This window comes from Saimiri boliviensis, chromosome 3 (genome assembly GCF_048565385.1).
Source record: "Saimiri boliviensis isolate mSaiBol1 chromosome 3, mSaiBol1.pri, whole genome shotgun sequence".
NCBI lineage: Eukaryota > Metazoa > Chordata > Mammalia > Primates > Cebidae > Saimiri > Saimiri boliviensis.
Genome location: NC_133451.1, coordinates 3,118,971 through 3,133,646, shown reverse-complemented (window position 1 = coordinate 3,133,646; position 14,676 = coordinate 3,118,971). Strand labels below are relative to the sequence as shown.

Genomic DNA, 14,676 nt, shown 5'->3' with positions numbered 1-14,676 from the left:
ATTAGCTGGGCATGGTAGCACATGCCTGTAATCCCAGCTACTCAGGAAGCTGAGGCAGGAGAATTGCCTGAACCCAGGAGGCGGAGGTTGCGGTGAGCCGAGATCGCGCCATTGCACTCCAGCCTGGGTAACAAGAGCGAAACTCCGCCTCAAAAAAAAAAAAATAACAGAGGTTGATTAAATAATCCCTAAGGCTCACTTTAACTCTTACCATTCTACAGGCCTAATAGAGTGGTTTTTTTTTTACATTCAACAGATTATTATTACTATTATTATTTTTGAGACAGTCTCTCCATTGCCCAGGCTAGAGGCCAGTGGTGCAATCACGCCTCACTGCAGCCTTGATCTCCAGGGCTCAAGCAATCCAGGCTCAAGCTTCCCAAGGAGCTGAGAGTAGGTATGCACCACCACACCTGGCTAATTGTGTTTTTTGGTTTGTTTTTTTTTTTTTATTTTCTGTAGAGACAGGGTCCAACTACATTGCCCATAGTCTTGAACTCCTGGGCTCAAGCAATCCTTCCACCTTGGCCTCCCAAAGTGCTCAGATTACAAGCGTAAGTCACTGTGCCCAGCATATTCAAAAGACTTTAGACTTAATGACAGGTTATTTGTAAATATATCCTTTAAGAAAAGGTCTATTTCAAACAAATATTCTGAGAATTAAGACTTAAACAAGTTTATTGAGCATTAACTTTACTGGCAATGTTTTCTTTCTAAAGCTGAGAGATGGATACATGGTGGGTATTACTGTGTACCACTTTAGAGTATATGAAAATATTTCCTATTAAGCTCCAATTTTAATTGTAGTGATGATAAAATGTCCACTAACTGAAGAAATAGTTTCCACAGAAGATTATGCTCACCCTCACAGCTGTACAAGCTAACTTGCAAGTAACAGAAGACTCATCCTTCAATGTTTTCCGCAGCAAAGGAATGCAATCCGCCAAAGAAAACGTATTTCCTAAGCAGAAACAAGGAACAAACATCGTCATGTAAACTTAATACTTGGTAATGATATTTAGAAGAAACACAGCTGAAAAACTGGCCGTTACCTGTCAGGGTTCTAATGGTGCCCATCCAGTCTCCCACGTGGAAGCGGGATCTGCTGAGGATGGAGCAGATGAGGGTCCCACAGAGAATGGCAGTGGCTCCTCGGACCTGTGGGTCTCCATGATCAATGTAGTTCAAGATGTCTGAGACATACTGTTCCTCTGTGGAGACAGATTACCCCACCATGGAACAATTCTCTACCATCAACTTTCTAACTCAAAACAAAAGCTTGATTCTCAGTAAAGAGAAAAAGAGGTGTGAAGAGAAGATCCAAATTCAGAAATGACTTCACTATAATAACCACAAGTGATGAAAAAAAAAGTTTCAGGATTTAAGGATTACAGATTCACCATATTGCCAATACATCCTCAATACTACAGACTCTCTGGATTATAATTCTAGGTTGTCAGAAAATAATCAAAATTCCAGATTTCACTTTAAAAAGATTAGTAAAAACCTTACACACTTACCAAATATAAATTCAAAAGCCCAAGTGTACCTTCTCATCCAAAGAAAAAGAGAGAAAGATAAGGCAGGAGGATGATGTCTGCTCCATAATGAGCATGCGTGCGGCAGAGACACGGGTCCATCGTTACCTCAGCCCATCTTGGTTGCCACCCCCCCCAAGTGTGAATGCTTGGCCTGGCTCAGTATGACCCAGCACAGCTGTGACCATGCACAATTTGTGCTTTAGATTTAAACCCTATGTATATATAAACTGGCTCTTACATGCCCAGGTTTCTATATTTTTCTCTATGGGTTTCATCTAAAGGGAACCAATGAAACTAAGAACTTACTATTTATACGTTTTTGGAAGAGCTACAACGCAGGTTCAAATATCCCAAATAAACTCAAAACACCTACTGCTCTAAAACCAAAATAGTCGATATTGAAATAGTTTTTACAATGATGATTAAATCTGAGAAAAAGATGTAAACTTTTAACATACCAGGGTATTCCGTGGTGTCAAGAGGAACTTTATAGAGTTTGCTGAAGAAAGACTCCGGGTGGAGGGCCACAGCCGCTCCCACACAGCTGAGGGCCAGGGCCTTCACACTGACCCTCACGTCCCTGTCTGGAACCAGCACTGCCAAGAAATCACCCAAGCCACCTTCAGCCTCAAACAACAGATAGTTTTCAGATGAGCAAAGCTAGACCCAATAACCCACCTGCTCCCATCATTTCTTCCTTTCCCCTCAGTTAGTGAAAACCAAACTCACCCCAGTTTCTACTGCCTCTGGGGCACACAAGGCAAAATCAGGCCACGAAGTTGACCCCTGAAACCTGGTTATTTCCTCCAACTCTGCACTTGCCCTATTTTACTCACCATTTTTTCCCCCCGTTAGCAAAAACGAAGCAGATAAAAGGCGGACACAATGGACAAGAGGTGCAGAATCATCGTCGGTGGACTGACCGACGTCACCTTTGATGCGGCAAGGCTAGAAAGGAAACAGCAACACTTGTTTGTCTCATACTCAACCAATACATTCACGCATGAGTTCATTCAACAAATAGTTCTCGAGCAGCACTTACGCTGGGTGCTGGGGATAAAGCAATGCCCTGGTCTGTGCCCATATGCACACCTGATCTCACAGAGACCACGGCAGGACACTGGGTCACAGGGCTGTGGCAGGGGATGAACACAGCATGCAGGGGAGGGCGGGCATGGTAAGAAGGCAGCCAAGACCAGGCATTCAGGAAAGCCTGCTCTGAAGGCAAAGCGTGACTGGTCTTCTACGGGACAAGCAGAAACTACTCGGGGAAAGAAAACAGCCTGGGAAAGCCCAAAGGTAAGATGAAGTGGGCCTGGTAGATGGGACTAACTGTGAAACCCTAGTTCTTGCCCTTGAGGAATTAAAAGTGAAGACCATTACATGTACATGTAAAAAGATAATATAAAGAGAGACTTTTAAAACAGTTCAATAGAACCAAAACAAGAAACGTTGCAAGGCCATACACAACGATCAAATGAATGGTCCAAGAAATCAGACAAGGAAACGTTCAGTACAGAACCGATTTCTCTGGGGTACACTCTCAAAGGAGGTGGAACTCAGGCAACTTTGAAGGCTGTGGGTAGTACCTGGAGAGGCGGAAAATAACAGGCCTGGGAAGAGCTGGTATTTAAAGGGGAAATTTTAAATCCCAGGGATGGGAAAGCAGTGAAGTAGACAGTAGCCAGGGCGACTTTAAATCCTCACGCAAGCTCAGAAACACCCAAGTGTCTCGAGCCTACGTCCCTCACCTTGTTTTCTTGATCACCCGATTCAGTAGCTTCATCTCTTGACACAAATTTATCAACACTGCTGTCGGAAGGCTGCCTGCTGTGACTCATGTTTTTCAATAAATGTGCTTGTTGAAGGGCTTTAAAAACAGAGAAATCAAGATTAAGTGACAAATTTCCACATACAATGCAATTATACATTTATGCTAAGATAACTCCAAAGTACAGGATTTAGATCAAGAAAAAGTATGGTGATTCCTCATTTGTCATTTTCATCAGCTATTCAGAACTCGGTAGGCAATATCAAAGGATTTCTTCTTGGAAGCAAAGACACAATAAAGATGTCCAGAGCTGAATACGAGGCCGCTTTGTAGCACATCACCTGCAGTCCACATACCCATGGAAGAGTTCCTGAAGGCCTCCGAGGCTTCATCAGGAAGAACACCTGTGGCTTCCTCATCTTCATCCTGGGGCTGTCCAATCTGCAGGCCCAAATACTGGTTGTCAGCACCGTCTAACACCTAAACAGTTCAAGGGGGGGCTGTGAGAATTCTGAAGTGTGATCACCAAGGGACAAGCCCTCCAACATGGAAAGGCAAGATGAAAGAGCACATTTTACACACAGAACACAGGTGCGCTCATCTGTCATCTATTCAAATGGACAGATATGCAAGAGTGGAAACTGCTTATGATCACTCATTACCACAACATTATGAAAAGCTTTGACAGCTCTAAAAATTCCAAAGAAATTCCAATGTGGAAATTTCTTTTTAATATAAAAAAGAAAAATCCCATACAAAAACACTTGTCTTCACAAATTTTACAGCAAGCTGGAAATATGAGGACAAAGCTTTTAGACAAAAACCTAAGAATGTAACAGGTTATCTCCTAAATTGCAGAGACTAAATCTACTAAATTTCGGGCATGGTATTTCACATGTTTAGCCATCAGTTTGGGGCATGAGTATACATCACAGATGTTTCACATCCACTTTAAATGTCCTGTGTAATTTACCTTAAAAAACTGAGCGACGGACTCTAAAACTACCAGCAAATTACCAAAATATTGTTTTATTAAGTTTGTTAACTACTATACTATTAGGTAAAACACTCGATACAAATTTTTAAATTAAAATTGGGATGTAAAAGCAACTCCATTTCTGGGTATTTCGCCACAAAAATGGAAAGCTGAGTCTCCAACAAATATCGTATACCCACATTCGTAACAGCATGATTCACAACAGCTAAAATGTGAAAGCAATACAAGTGCCCAAGGACAGAGGAACACAGAAGCAAAACGTGGTCTATCCATACAACAGAAGAGTAGTTGGCCTGAAACACCAGGAAGTTCTGACACAAGCCACAACATGGATGAGCTTTGGGACATTATGCTAAGTGAAACAAGTCAGTAACAAAAGCACAAAAACTGTGTGACTCCTAAAGCATATGAGAACCTAAAGGAGTCAAATTCAGAAGACAGAAAGAATGGTGGTTGCCAGGGATGTGGCAGGGACAGAAAAATACAGAGTTCAACAGGAACAGAGTTTTGGTGTTACATGATCAAAAGGTTACAGAGATGGATGGTAGTGATGATTCCAGATCATTATTTAAATGTATCGAATACCACCAAACTGTATACGTAAACAATGGTTAAGAAGATAAATTTGATGTTATTCCTATTTAACCATAATTTTTAAAACTGAAAAAAAAATGAAGTATAAAACTCAATACAGACTTGTACCAAACTTTATTAGAGTATCCATGAGGGTTTCTTGTCCATTAACTCAGAGATCAGAGGTGCTTAAACCCATGCTGCTATAAAATGGGGCATGTTGTAAAAGTTTTTTGAAAAGTCAAAAGTGCTTAAAATAATGCACACTATTAATCACATTTCATTAAGACCACAGATCTGTTCATAACAGGCTCCTTAAGGATTTTTTAAAATAATTATTTAACCAGGGCCCAACAAGGCCTTAAAGAATGTAAAATGCATTCAATTTTAGCAGAGTTCATATAATTAACTAATCCAAATTTTTACCTCAGTGTTCAACACAAAAGACACTACGCTGTTTCCTTCAGTGAAGGTACCAGATGAGGTCAAGCTCTCCATTAATGGTCTAGGCTGCACTATCATTAGGGGTATCAGACAAGAAGAGAACAAGTAGGAGGGTTCAGGTCTGGGTCTCCAGGGAAGATCTCAAAAGACAGCAGATGTCAGGGCCGGGCATGGTGGCTCACAGCCGTAATCCCAGCACTTTGTGAGGCCAAGATGGGTGGATCACTTGTGGTCAGGAGCTCGAGACCAGCCTGGCCAACATACTGAAACCCCATCTCTACTAAAAATACAAAAATTAGCTAGGTGTGATGGTGCACACTTGTAATCCTAGCCACTCAGAAGGCTGAGGCAGGAGAATCGCTTGAGCCTGGGAGGCAAAGGTTGCAGTGAGCCAAGATCATGCCACTGCACTTCATTATTTATTTATTTATTTATTTTTATTTTTATTTCTGAGACAGAGTCTTGCTCTGTTGCCCAGGCTGGAGTGCAGTGGCACAATCCTGGCTTACTGCAACCTCCACCTCCTGGGCTCAAGCAATCCTCCTGCCTCAGCCTCTCTAATAGCTGGGATTATAGGCACATGCCACCATGCCCAGCTAATTTTTGTATTTTCAGTACAGACAGGATTTCACCATGTTGGCCAGGCTGGTCTCAAACTTCTGACCTCAAATGATCCACCTGTCTCCGCCTCACAAAGTGCTGGCATTATAGGCATGAGCCATCCTGCCCAGCCTCCACCGCGCTATAGAATGAGACTGTCTCAAAAAAAAAAAAAAAAAAAAAAAAAAATGATGGCAGGCCCCTGTGCCCACTTACAATTTCAGAACTGTCTGAAGGGGTGACAGCTGAATCAGGCCCTTCTGTGGTGGTCTGGGAGCTGTCGCTGATGGGCGAGGAGGCCTGGGTCCCGTCATTCAGGTCCATGGCAGGGTCAGATGGGACGGCGCTGACCTGGCTGGAGCTGTGGCTCAAGATATCCTCCTCATCCCCATCAGTCGCGGAGCTTGTCAAGTCACAGCCAGCCAGATCCACCGAGTCTGCCTGCAGCGTGTGTTGTGACCGTGGCTGCTCTGTGATGATGTCATGACCTGCTGACCCTGGAGTGGAAACCCCTGAAGAAGCAGTCAGCTCTCCACTGATCTCATCTTTCACTGAGGCTGAAGACAGAGAAGCACTCATTTGTCAAATGGTGAGAAAACATTCCATAGGGAATCAAAGGCTTGCAAAATAACAAAAAGTGCCACAGTCATCAAATGCTGCAGCTGCACCGAATCCTGAAGACAGTGAAACACAGGACAGCAGTGCATCGAGCACCATTCACACTGCCTCTCGCTACGGTACCCATCTCAATAAAACAAGGCTTACCAGAAGATAATATTCTCATATGGTGTTTCACTGCAAAAACTCAACTTCAAGTTCCTAACCAACTACTCCAAGCCTTCGCTGGAGCAACGTATAAAGACGTTTGTAATTAAGGGGCAGCCTAGTCAGGGGCACAGACCTGCAGGTCCTCTAAGCAAGCAGTGGTCAGAAATAACTGTAAACTCATCATCTCTCTGGGGTAGGCTTGCCTTCTTCCAAGCCATGTTCAAGATCTCTACTACAGTCCTGTCCTCCTGCAAGATAAACCTGTAACACATTTTCCTAATTCACTCTTTAAATTCCCACTTAAAACAAAGAAGACTATATAAAAATCATGGCAAAAAGGCAAGCATGAACCTGTTGACAGTGGTCTCTCCTGGGGGCAGTTGGGTTGGTGAGCATGTGAGCTTTATACTAGTCCAGATCGTTGTGATATTTTATTGCTGTTTAATTTGTATAACCAGAAAAAAAAAATCTATTTTTATTTTGTAAAATAATTACCACTAGAATTATTTAGATTTTCCTCCCTAAATATTTAAGCCTTACTTTCACTTATAGCTAAAATACTCTTTCAGATAGGATTATACAACCAAAACCATCCTCATATAATCCAGTTATTAGTACCTTAAGTTAATCCTCATCTTGCATAAAGTATACACAGAATCACATTAGATAACTATCTGTAACTGGCTAGATGCAGTGGCTCACACCTGTAATCCCAGCATTGTGGGAGGCCAAGGCAGGCGGATCACTTGAGGTCAGGAGTTCAAGACCAGCCTGGTCAACATGGTGAAACCCTGTCTCTACAAAAAAAAATTAGCCTGGCATGGTGGCAGGCACCTGTAGTCCCAGCTACCCAAGAGGCTGAGGCAGGAGAGTCGCTTGAACCTGGGAGGCGGAGGCTGCAATGAGCCGGGAGCACGCCACTGCACTCCAGTGACACGGGTGACTGCACTGGGTGACAAGAGTGAGACTCCATCTCAAAAAACTAAATAAATAAAAATAATTATCTGTAAACAAAGGCAGATTCTTTCAAGTTATACTATCCATAGGCAATCTTTTATCCCATTTTTCCAGCCCCCAGCATAACCCATCCAACTCATGAGACACTTCTACCTGCCATACCCTACTCACAAAGCCCGATGCTCAAGGAGGATAAACCTAATTTTAAAACAGCCTGAACCAAGGAAAAGAGCAAATATCTGATGCAAACACCAGAGGCACACAAGCTTCAGAGTAAGTATTATAAAAGAAGCCCAAACAGCCCCCATTTGAGCAACCTGGCTCCACTGCTGCCCCGAGCCGTGCTGGGGGAGGGACAGGAAGGGCAAGGGGTAGACAGCAGACAGTCAAGGTCCACACCAGCAGCTAACCAGTGAGAACTACCTGCAAAGGCGGAGCTGCTGACGTCCGACCTCGATTCAGAGTCATCTTCCAAGGCTTCTTCTTCTCCTAAGAGCACTTTGCCTGGTAAATAAGGTAGCAACATTCCTCTTAAGTTTGCTAAAAATCAGGACTTCAAAATTAAGTAAATGCACTCAAAAATGAAACTCATACATGTATCTAATTTACTCTAATATAGTTTATCTTCATATAAGTATTTTTATACCTCTACAGTGTTAAACACAAAGAATGTAGAGATGTTTTGTTTAGAATGCTATTAAAGTCAATAAACCCATATGGAAAAAAGTTAAAAGCAATGATTCTCAAACTATACCATAAAACATTTTAATAATTAATATTTACTGCTTTCTATTAAATAATTTATATTGCTACTTAAACTTAAAAATGGTGTAAGTTACAACTGTAAAGATCCAATCCTATTGCCCTTTGAAATATTCATGTCATAGCTCCAATGGCATAGGAGAATTTATAGATAAAACTCCTATACCTAAAGGTCACTTTCATTTTATTATCTTTTAATTTTCTGGACTTCATGAGATTAACAATCAGATCTCAAGCATTATATGGTCTGGAAGGATGAAATAATATCTCATTTGTAAAGTTCTAAAACACATTTTATTGTTCATCTTCAGAATTACATTAATGAGAACAAATGAAACCAAGAGTCTTAATATGATTTAACTGAACTCATTAAATCTTTGTGGCTACATTACATATGAATGTTATTAAATGACACTATCAAAATAATTATTGGAAATTTCTAATTTCTGCTCTTCAAAGAATAAGTCAGAAGTATGATAACTTCCATAAGCTTACAATGATGTGACATTAAAGGTGAAAAAAAATTAGCAAAGGAAACCCAAAAGCTAGATGAAATTAACACAGCAACTTGGCCTATCTACTAAATAATAGGGACCTTTATTACAAAATAAGTTATTTACCTTGAGAAATCAAGTAAAATGCCAAAAAGGTGAATTTGGATGTTAACAAAAGCCATCTCTAGCCTCCAAATCAGTGGTTTGCAAATATGTTCCATAGCGCCATCCCCAGGATAATTTCCTCAAAGATGCAGGAGCTAGGCTGCCACCAGAAGAGAGGCTCCAGGCCACCCCACCACTTTTACTCTAATGCTATAGCCAACACAACTCTACTTTCATCTGTCTTCTAATATTGGCAGATTTCACTTTTTAAAAAAGGATTTTCCAGCTATAACAAAACAGTTTAAAGTCCACAACTGTAAATGGAGGGGAAAAAAAAACCACAAAAAAAAAACACACACACACACACAAAAAAATCAGGTCTCACTCTGTTGCCTAGGCTGGAGTACAGTGGCATGATCATAGCTCACTGTGACCTCAAACTCCTGGGCTCAAACAATTCTCTTGCCTCAGCCTCCTGAGCAGCAGCTGAGACTACAGGCACAGGCCACCATGCCACCATGCCTGGCTGTTTTTTGTTTTGTTTTGTTGGAGACCGGGTCTCACTATGCTGCCCAGGATGGAAAAGAAGCTATTTAATAATATTCCTGACTAATACTAAACAAAATTCACTGGGAAGGTAAGTTACCTTCATAAGACATAACAATACATTCCCTAAGGCAGGTATGGGCAAACCACAGCCTGCCTATTTCTGTAAGTAAAGTTCTATTGGAACACAGCTGGCCGGGTATTGTCTACAGCTACGTTCCTGCCACAGGGCAGGGCTGAATGGTTGCCAAAGAGACCATATGGCCCATAAAGCTAAGATGTTTATTATACTCTGTCCCTTTACAGAAAAAGTCTGCTAACCCCTGAACATTAGAAATTTATGATGCATTCAAAATTTATGACAAAGCAATTCTGATATGAAAGCAATTTTTAAAAGCCACCCTACAGAACTATTGAGGCTTGATTATCAGATTCCAGCAACATTCACAGATATAATCATTCTACTGAGAGGAGATATACACAGAGTCCAATACATTACAGAAATATAAGAAAATCAATAGGATTCAACACAAGACTCTTATTTCTGAAATAATCACCTTTTTGTTTTCTTGAAAGGACAGGGCTGCATGAGGAACCCCCTCCAGCTGTAAATCACAGAAAGTGACAGATAAAGTAACAAGCTGATAAGATCTAGAAGAAATGTGAAAATCTTCAAACAGCTTGATTCAACTTTAAAGGTAGGGAAAATGTGAATGTATTTCCACAGGAAGCACTTAACATCACAGTTCAATATTTTAATTTCAGTATGAAAATTACATTAACATTCAAATATATAGTTCTAAAGATATGACCTAAGAAGTCAAAAAAAGCTAAGATAATTTTTATTTCAAAAGCCAAATTAAAAGCATTAGAAATCTCAGATTTTTTAGTCAACTAACAATCAAGTGTAACTTTTCACTAGTGATGAGTATTTCCACGCATTATTTGTAAGGCATGCATTCCATAGAGAAAGAGATTCCTCAGTGCAAAGGACAGAGAACAAGGCAGATGAACGTTTCCTGCTCATGGTTCCGGCAAACATTTATGTTCACAAGAGGCAGCAATGAGACTTCACTTGGATTTTCTCTAATGTGGAGGCTGTGAGGAAAGGCCATGCTGCACACACAGTGCCCTACACCAACCACACTGCAGTGGACTAGGAGAGGCTAGAGTCAGCAAAAGCTTATCCACAGCCTGCTAAGCACCAGACCCAGCAGACGAGGCTGGGATTCAGGGATTCCAGTGCACTCCAGCTCCCAAAGGCAGCTCTCATGCAAGACGGGGGCCCCTAAGCTCACTGCTCCAGGGCAGCACTATGTGGTGGGATAGGACCCAGCCCCCAAGAGCATGGAGAGGAGCAGATTGGGCAGTGGAGGCATACACAGAGCTGGGACAGAGGGATTTTCTGAAGTCAGGACAGGAAGGAACTCTCAGATCCCTCTGATGACTTGAAGATGCCATTTCTGGCAAATTAACACAAGGATCCTAGAACTACTTTCCCTACTGTTTTTATTTCTTTGCACCTGAAACGCAACAGGAGGCAGCCAAGGCAGAGAAAGAATCAGGAGGGGCTTTAAATGTGTGGCCTCATTGTGCTACCTAACTTTCTAAACTTTAATTCTCCTATTTATTTTATTTTTAAATTTATTTTGAGACAGCACCTTGCTCTGTCACCAGGCTGCAGTGTAGTGCTGCCATCATGACTCATTGCAGCCTCAACCTCTTGGGCTTAAGCAATCCTGCTACGTCAGTCTCCAAAGCAGCTGGGACTAAAGGCATGTGCCACCAAGCCCAGCTAGTTTTTTTTTGTTGTTTTTTTTTTTTTTTTTTTTTTTTTGTAGAGACAGGGTCTCATTTGGCCAAGCTGTCTGAAACTCCTGGGCACAAGTGATCCTTCCAAAGTATTAAAATTACAGGCGTGAGCCACCACACCCAGCCTAACTCCCCTATTTATAAAATAAAGATGAAATTTGTATTTTAAGTTTTGGCAAGGAAGATGCAATGCAGACTGCTTAGCAAAGGGTAGGCCCCTAATCAACAGAGGGTAACTAGTACTACTGCCAAGTTAATTGTAAGAGTAGACCTTGCTAATAACTTGCCTATAAGTTCCACTATACTCCCACTACGGCTTCGGACACCAGACTCATCCTTGGCCTCGGTGAGCTGCCCGATGCCCCCCACAGTGGTCAGGGCTTGCAGAAGCTCAGGTGGAGGTGTTCTGAAGAGCTGCTGCAGCAGCTCCAGGGCTCCAGTCACAACATTGTGGTCTTGGTGCTGTGTATGATGTAATGTTAGTTCATAAACCTAGAAACACAGAAACACAGACGTTCTGGTCAGAGTTTATAAAATTCATCCTAAGCTCCACCTTTTTTTTTTTTTTGGTTTTTAATAAGACTTTGCTGGCAAAGTTTATACCTTAGTTTCTCCCCCTAAAAATTTCCCTATCACTTCTGCCAATGTGATTATTAGCTTCCATGTTGTTTTCTAAGTTTCCATGATTTTTTTCATTGTTATATTAATTCCTTGCAAATAAATAGAGCACTTCCACTAGAGCAGTAGCATGAGAATGAAGATCTCTATTTCCCAAAACTGGTGACTTGGAAAGGGAAAATAAAGCAAGCATATACTGAGCGAGGAGCCAGCCTGACATACATTTAAAAAGCAAAAGACACTATAATGAGTGCCACTGAGAAAGAGCTACCAAACATTTTAAAGGCAGTATGCCATATTTTCTTAGCACTTTTAATACTGTATCACAATGCTCCCCAACCTTTCTGGCACCAGAGACCGGTTTCATGGAACACAATTTTTCCACAGGGCCAGGGGATGGTTTCAAGATGGAACTGTTCCACCTCCGATCACCAGGCATTAGATTCTCCTAAGAAGCATGCAACCTAGATCCCTAACATGCGCAGTTCACAACAGGGTCTGTGCTCCCATGAGAATCTAATTCTGCAGCTGATCTGAGAGCTCAGGTGGGAATGCCAGCTCACCTGCCGCTCACCTCCTGCTGTGCGGCCTGCTTCCTAACTGGTCCACAGCCTGGGGGCTGGGATCCCCTGCTGTACCACATTATATGAACATAACAAATTTATTCCTTTTCCTTTTAGTCAGAGTTGCCAGATAAAATACAGGGCACCCGTTTAAATTTAAATTGTAGACAAACAACAAGTAATTTTGTACCGCAAGTATGTCCTACATGATTTAAGATACTCACACCGTAAAATCACTCGTTATTTATTTGCCAAGGTCAAATTTCTCTGGCATCCTGTATTTTTATTTGCTATTTGCCAGCCCTATCTTTAATATTATAAAATACGTATGTTTCTTTTTTAAAAACTCAGACAGTGTAGAAGAATATAAGGCAAAAAGTCTCACTTTCAGCTCTTCGATGGTTACTTCTATACCCCTGAATCCCAGGTCAGCAAACCGCAGTGCACAGGTCAGGTCTGGCCCGCCCTGCTTTTGCACAAAATGTTTCACTGGAACACAGCCACATTTATGGGCTGCCTAGTGCTACAGTGGCTGCTCCAGTGCTACAAAAGTAGTGCTGAGTAGCTGCAAGAGACTTGGTATGGCCTGCAAGACTGAAAATATTTACTTCCTGGCCCCTTACACAAAACACTTGTGGGCACCTAGAGTACCTGCTGTAAGGGGCCAGAAATCAGCTTATACCTTAACTTCTTAAGCCATCTATTTTGGACAAAGAATCTCCTGACTCCTCTCAATGTAGTAAGGAAACCAGCACCCACATTTCCTTCACCTCATCTGCCCCCTCCTAACTTCTGTTAGCAAAAGCACTGCTTTTGTACTGTGGAGATTTCCCTTTACATGCTACTAGGTAACACTACATTTAATATTCTCTGCCTGGAAGTTAAGCCAAAAAACTTAATTAAAAATAAACAGTATGCATCTTACATATCATGTGTTCAAGTTATTCACTGCATAATTTATGAACAACAGTGTTTATAAATGTTATTCACTGCAATAATGCAATACTTCCTTCTTTCTGAGTCTAGTCGCATTAATAACCTAGATTGAGAAAGAAAGAAACATTTCATTATTACTCCCTGTCGTTTGAAAGAGAATGTCCCACAGTTAATGGTCAAACGGACTCTCTTACTGTCATCTATTACCTGCTTAAGTTTACTCTGTGTCTTCTCTTGCATCATACTTGGATCACAGATTTCCTTTACAAATCTTGCTGGCTTTCCTATGGTTACTAATTGCCTTTTTTCTCCCTCCTTGTTAATAATATATGCATATGCATATGCATTAGAAAGAGAAGTTTCAACATTTTCTTCTGAGACCCCCAAAGGACCACACCCTACCTCCCTGAGTGAGCATACCACCCTGCCTATACCACTGGGCTAGGCCCAGCTTCTTAAGTGTACTATTTATTCAGGAAGAATGGTTTCTAACAGGAATTACACACCGAACAACAATCATCCTGGAACTGCTTTTATCGCATGTCTAGGTTAGAGAGTTTGTTTCTTGGATTTCAGGGCTTCCTCTATATTCCAATTTACTTCTTTTTCAAAAAGCACACACTGAAAGCAAACTGAGTTCCTGCATATCTAATATTATCAATATTTTGCCCACACTTGTTTAATAGTTTGCCCAGGCCAAGGATAATAGTAAATTCTAATTAAATATGGTTAGCCAAACTACATTTGCTGAATTGAACTTCTCACAGTAATTTAATAAACAGTTGTTAGTCAAAACAAGATGGGGTAAGACATGTTATAGAGGTAATCATATCTAGAGCTTGTTAGTTCAAAAAGGTGCCATATCATTTATTTACTTTAGAGAAAGGTATTCAGAAAATGAGCAATTAAGTAAGTCTCACATCCATACCCCCTTTTTCCCTTTCACTCTCCATCCCTGGCCTTCCAGAATTACTGCAATCCCAATTTAACGCAGTTTCGACCTCCTTCTAACCTCCATAACCAGCACTGTTGCTAACCTCAAGAAAGCCCGGAGGCCTTTTCAGGACCCATCGTTGCTCTGTCTATGCACCCACACTCACCCTGTGAGCATTCTCTCACCCTTTCACTCCTGGGACTTGGCAAAGACCAATTTTCTGTCTATAAAACTCCTTTCTTCTCCCAACTCCCT

At 41.4% G+C, this 14,676-nt stretch overlaps 1 protein-coding gene across 2 annotated transcripts in view; it reads right to left on the bottom strand.

The window, feature by feature from the left end:
* The window catches only part of HTT (huntingtin), a 159,476-nt gene that overhangs the window by 101,691 nt on the left and 43,109 nt on the right, over window positions 1–14,676 (bottom strand). Inside the window, exons 9-18 of one of the 2 annotated variants that reach the window (XM_039468122.2) lie at window positions 11,658–11,862; window positions 10,116–10,163; window positions 8,075–8,155; window positions 6,143–6,483; window positions 3,669–3,792; window positions 3,293–3,411; window positions 2,378–2,489; window positions 2,000–2,137; window positions 1,053–1,211; window positions 864–961 (exon numbers count right to left, since the gene is read on the bottom strand). In XM_039468122.2, the coding sequence (XP_039324056.1) occupies window positions 864–961; window positions 1,053–1,211; window positions 2,000–2,137; window positions 2,378–2,489; window positions 3,293–3,411; window positions 3,669–3,792; window positions 6,143–6,483; window positions 8,075–8,155; window positions 10,116–10,163; window positions 11,658–11,862 (1,425 nt within the window). The remainder of the gene's footprint in view (window positions 1–863; window positions 962–1,052; window positions 1,212–1,999; window positions 2,138–2,377; window positions 2,490–3,292; window positions 3,412–3,668; window positions 3,793–6,142; window positions 6,484–8,074; window positions 8,156–10,115; window positions 10,164–11,657; window positions 11,863–14,676) is intronic. The other variant, XM_074395811.1, reaches the window with a different exon arrangement.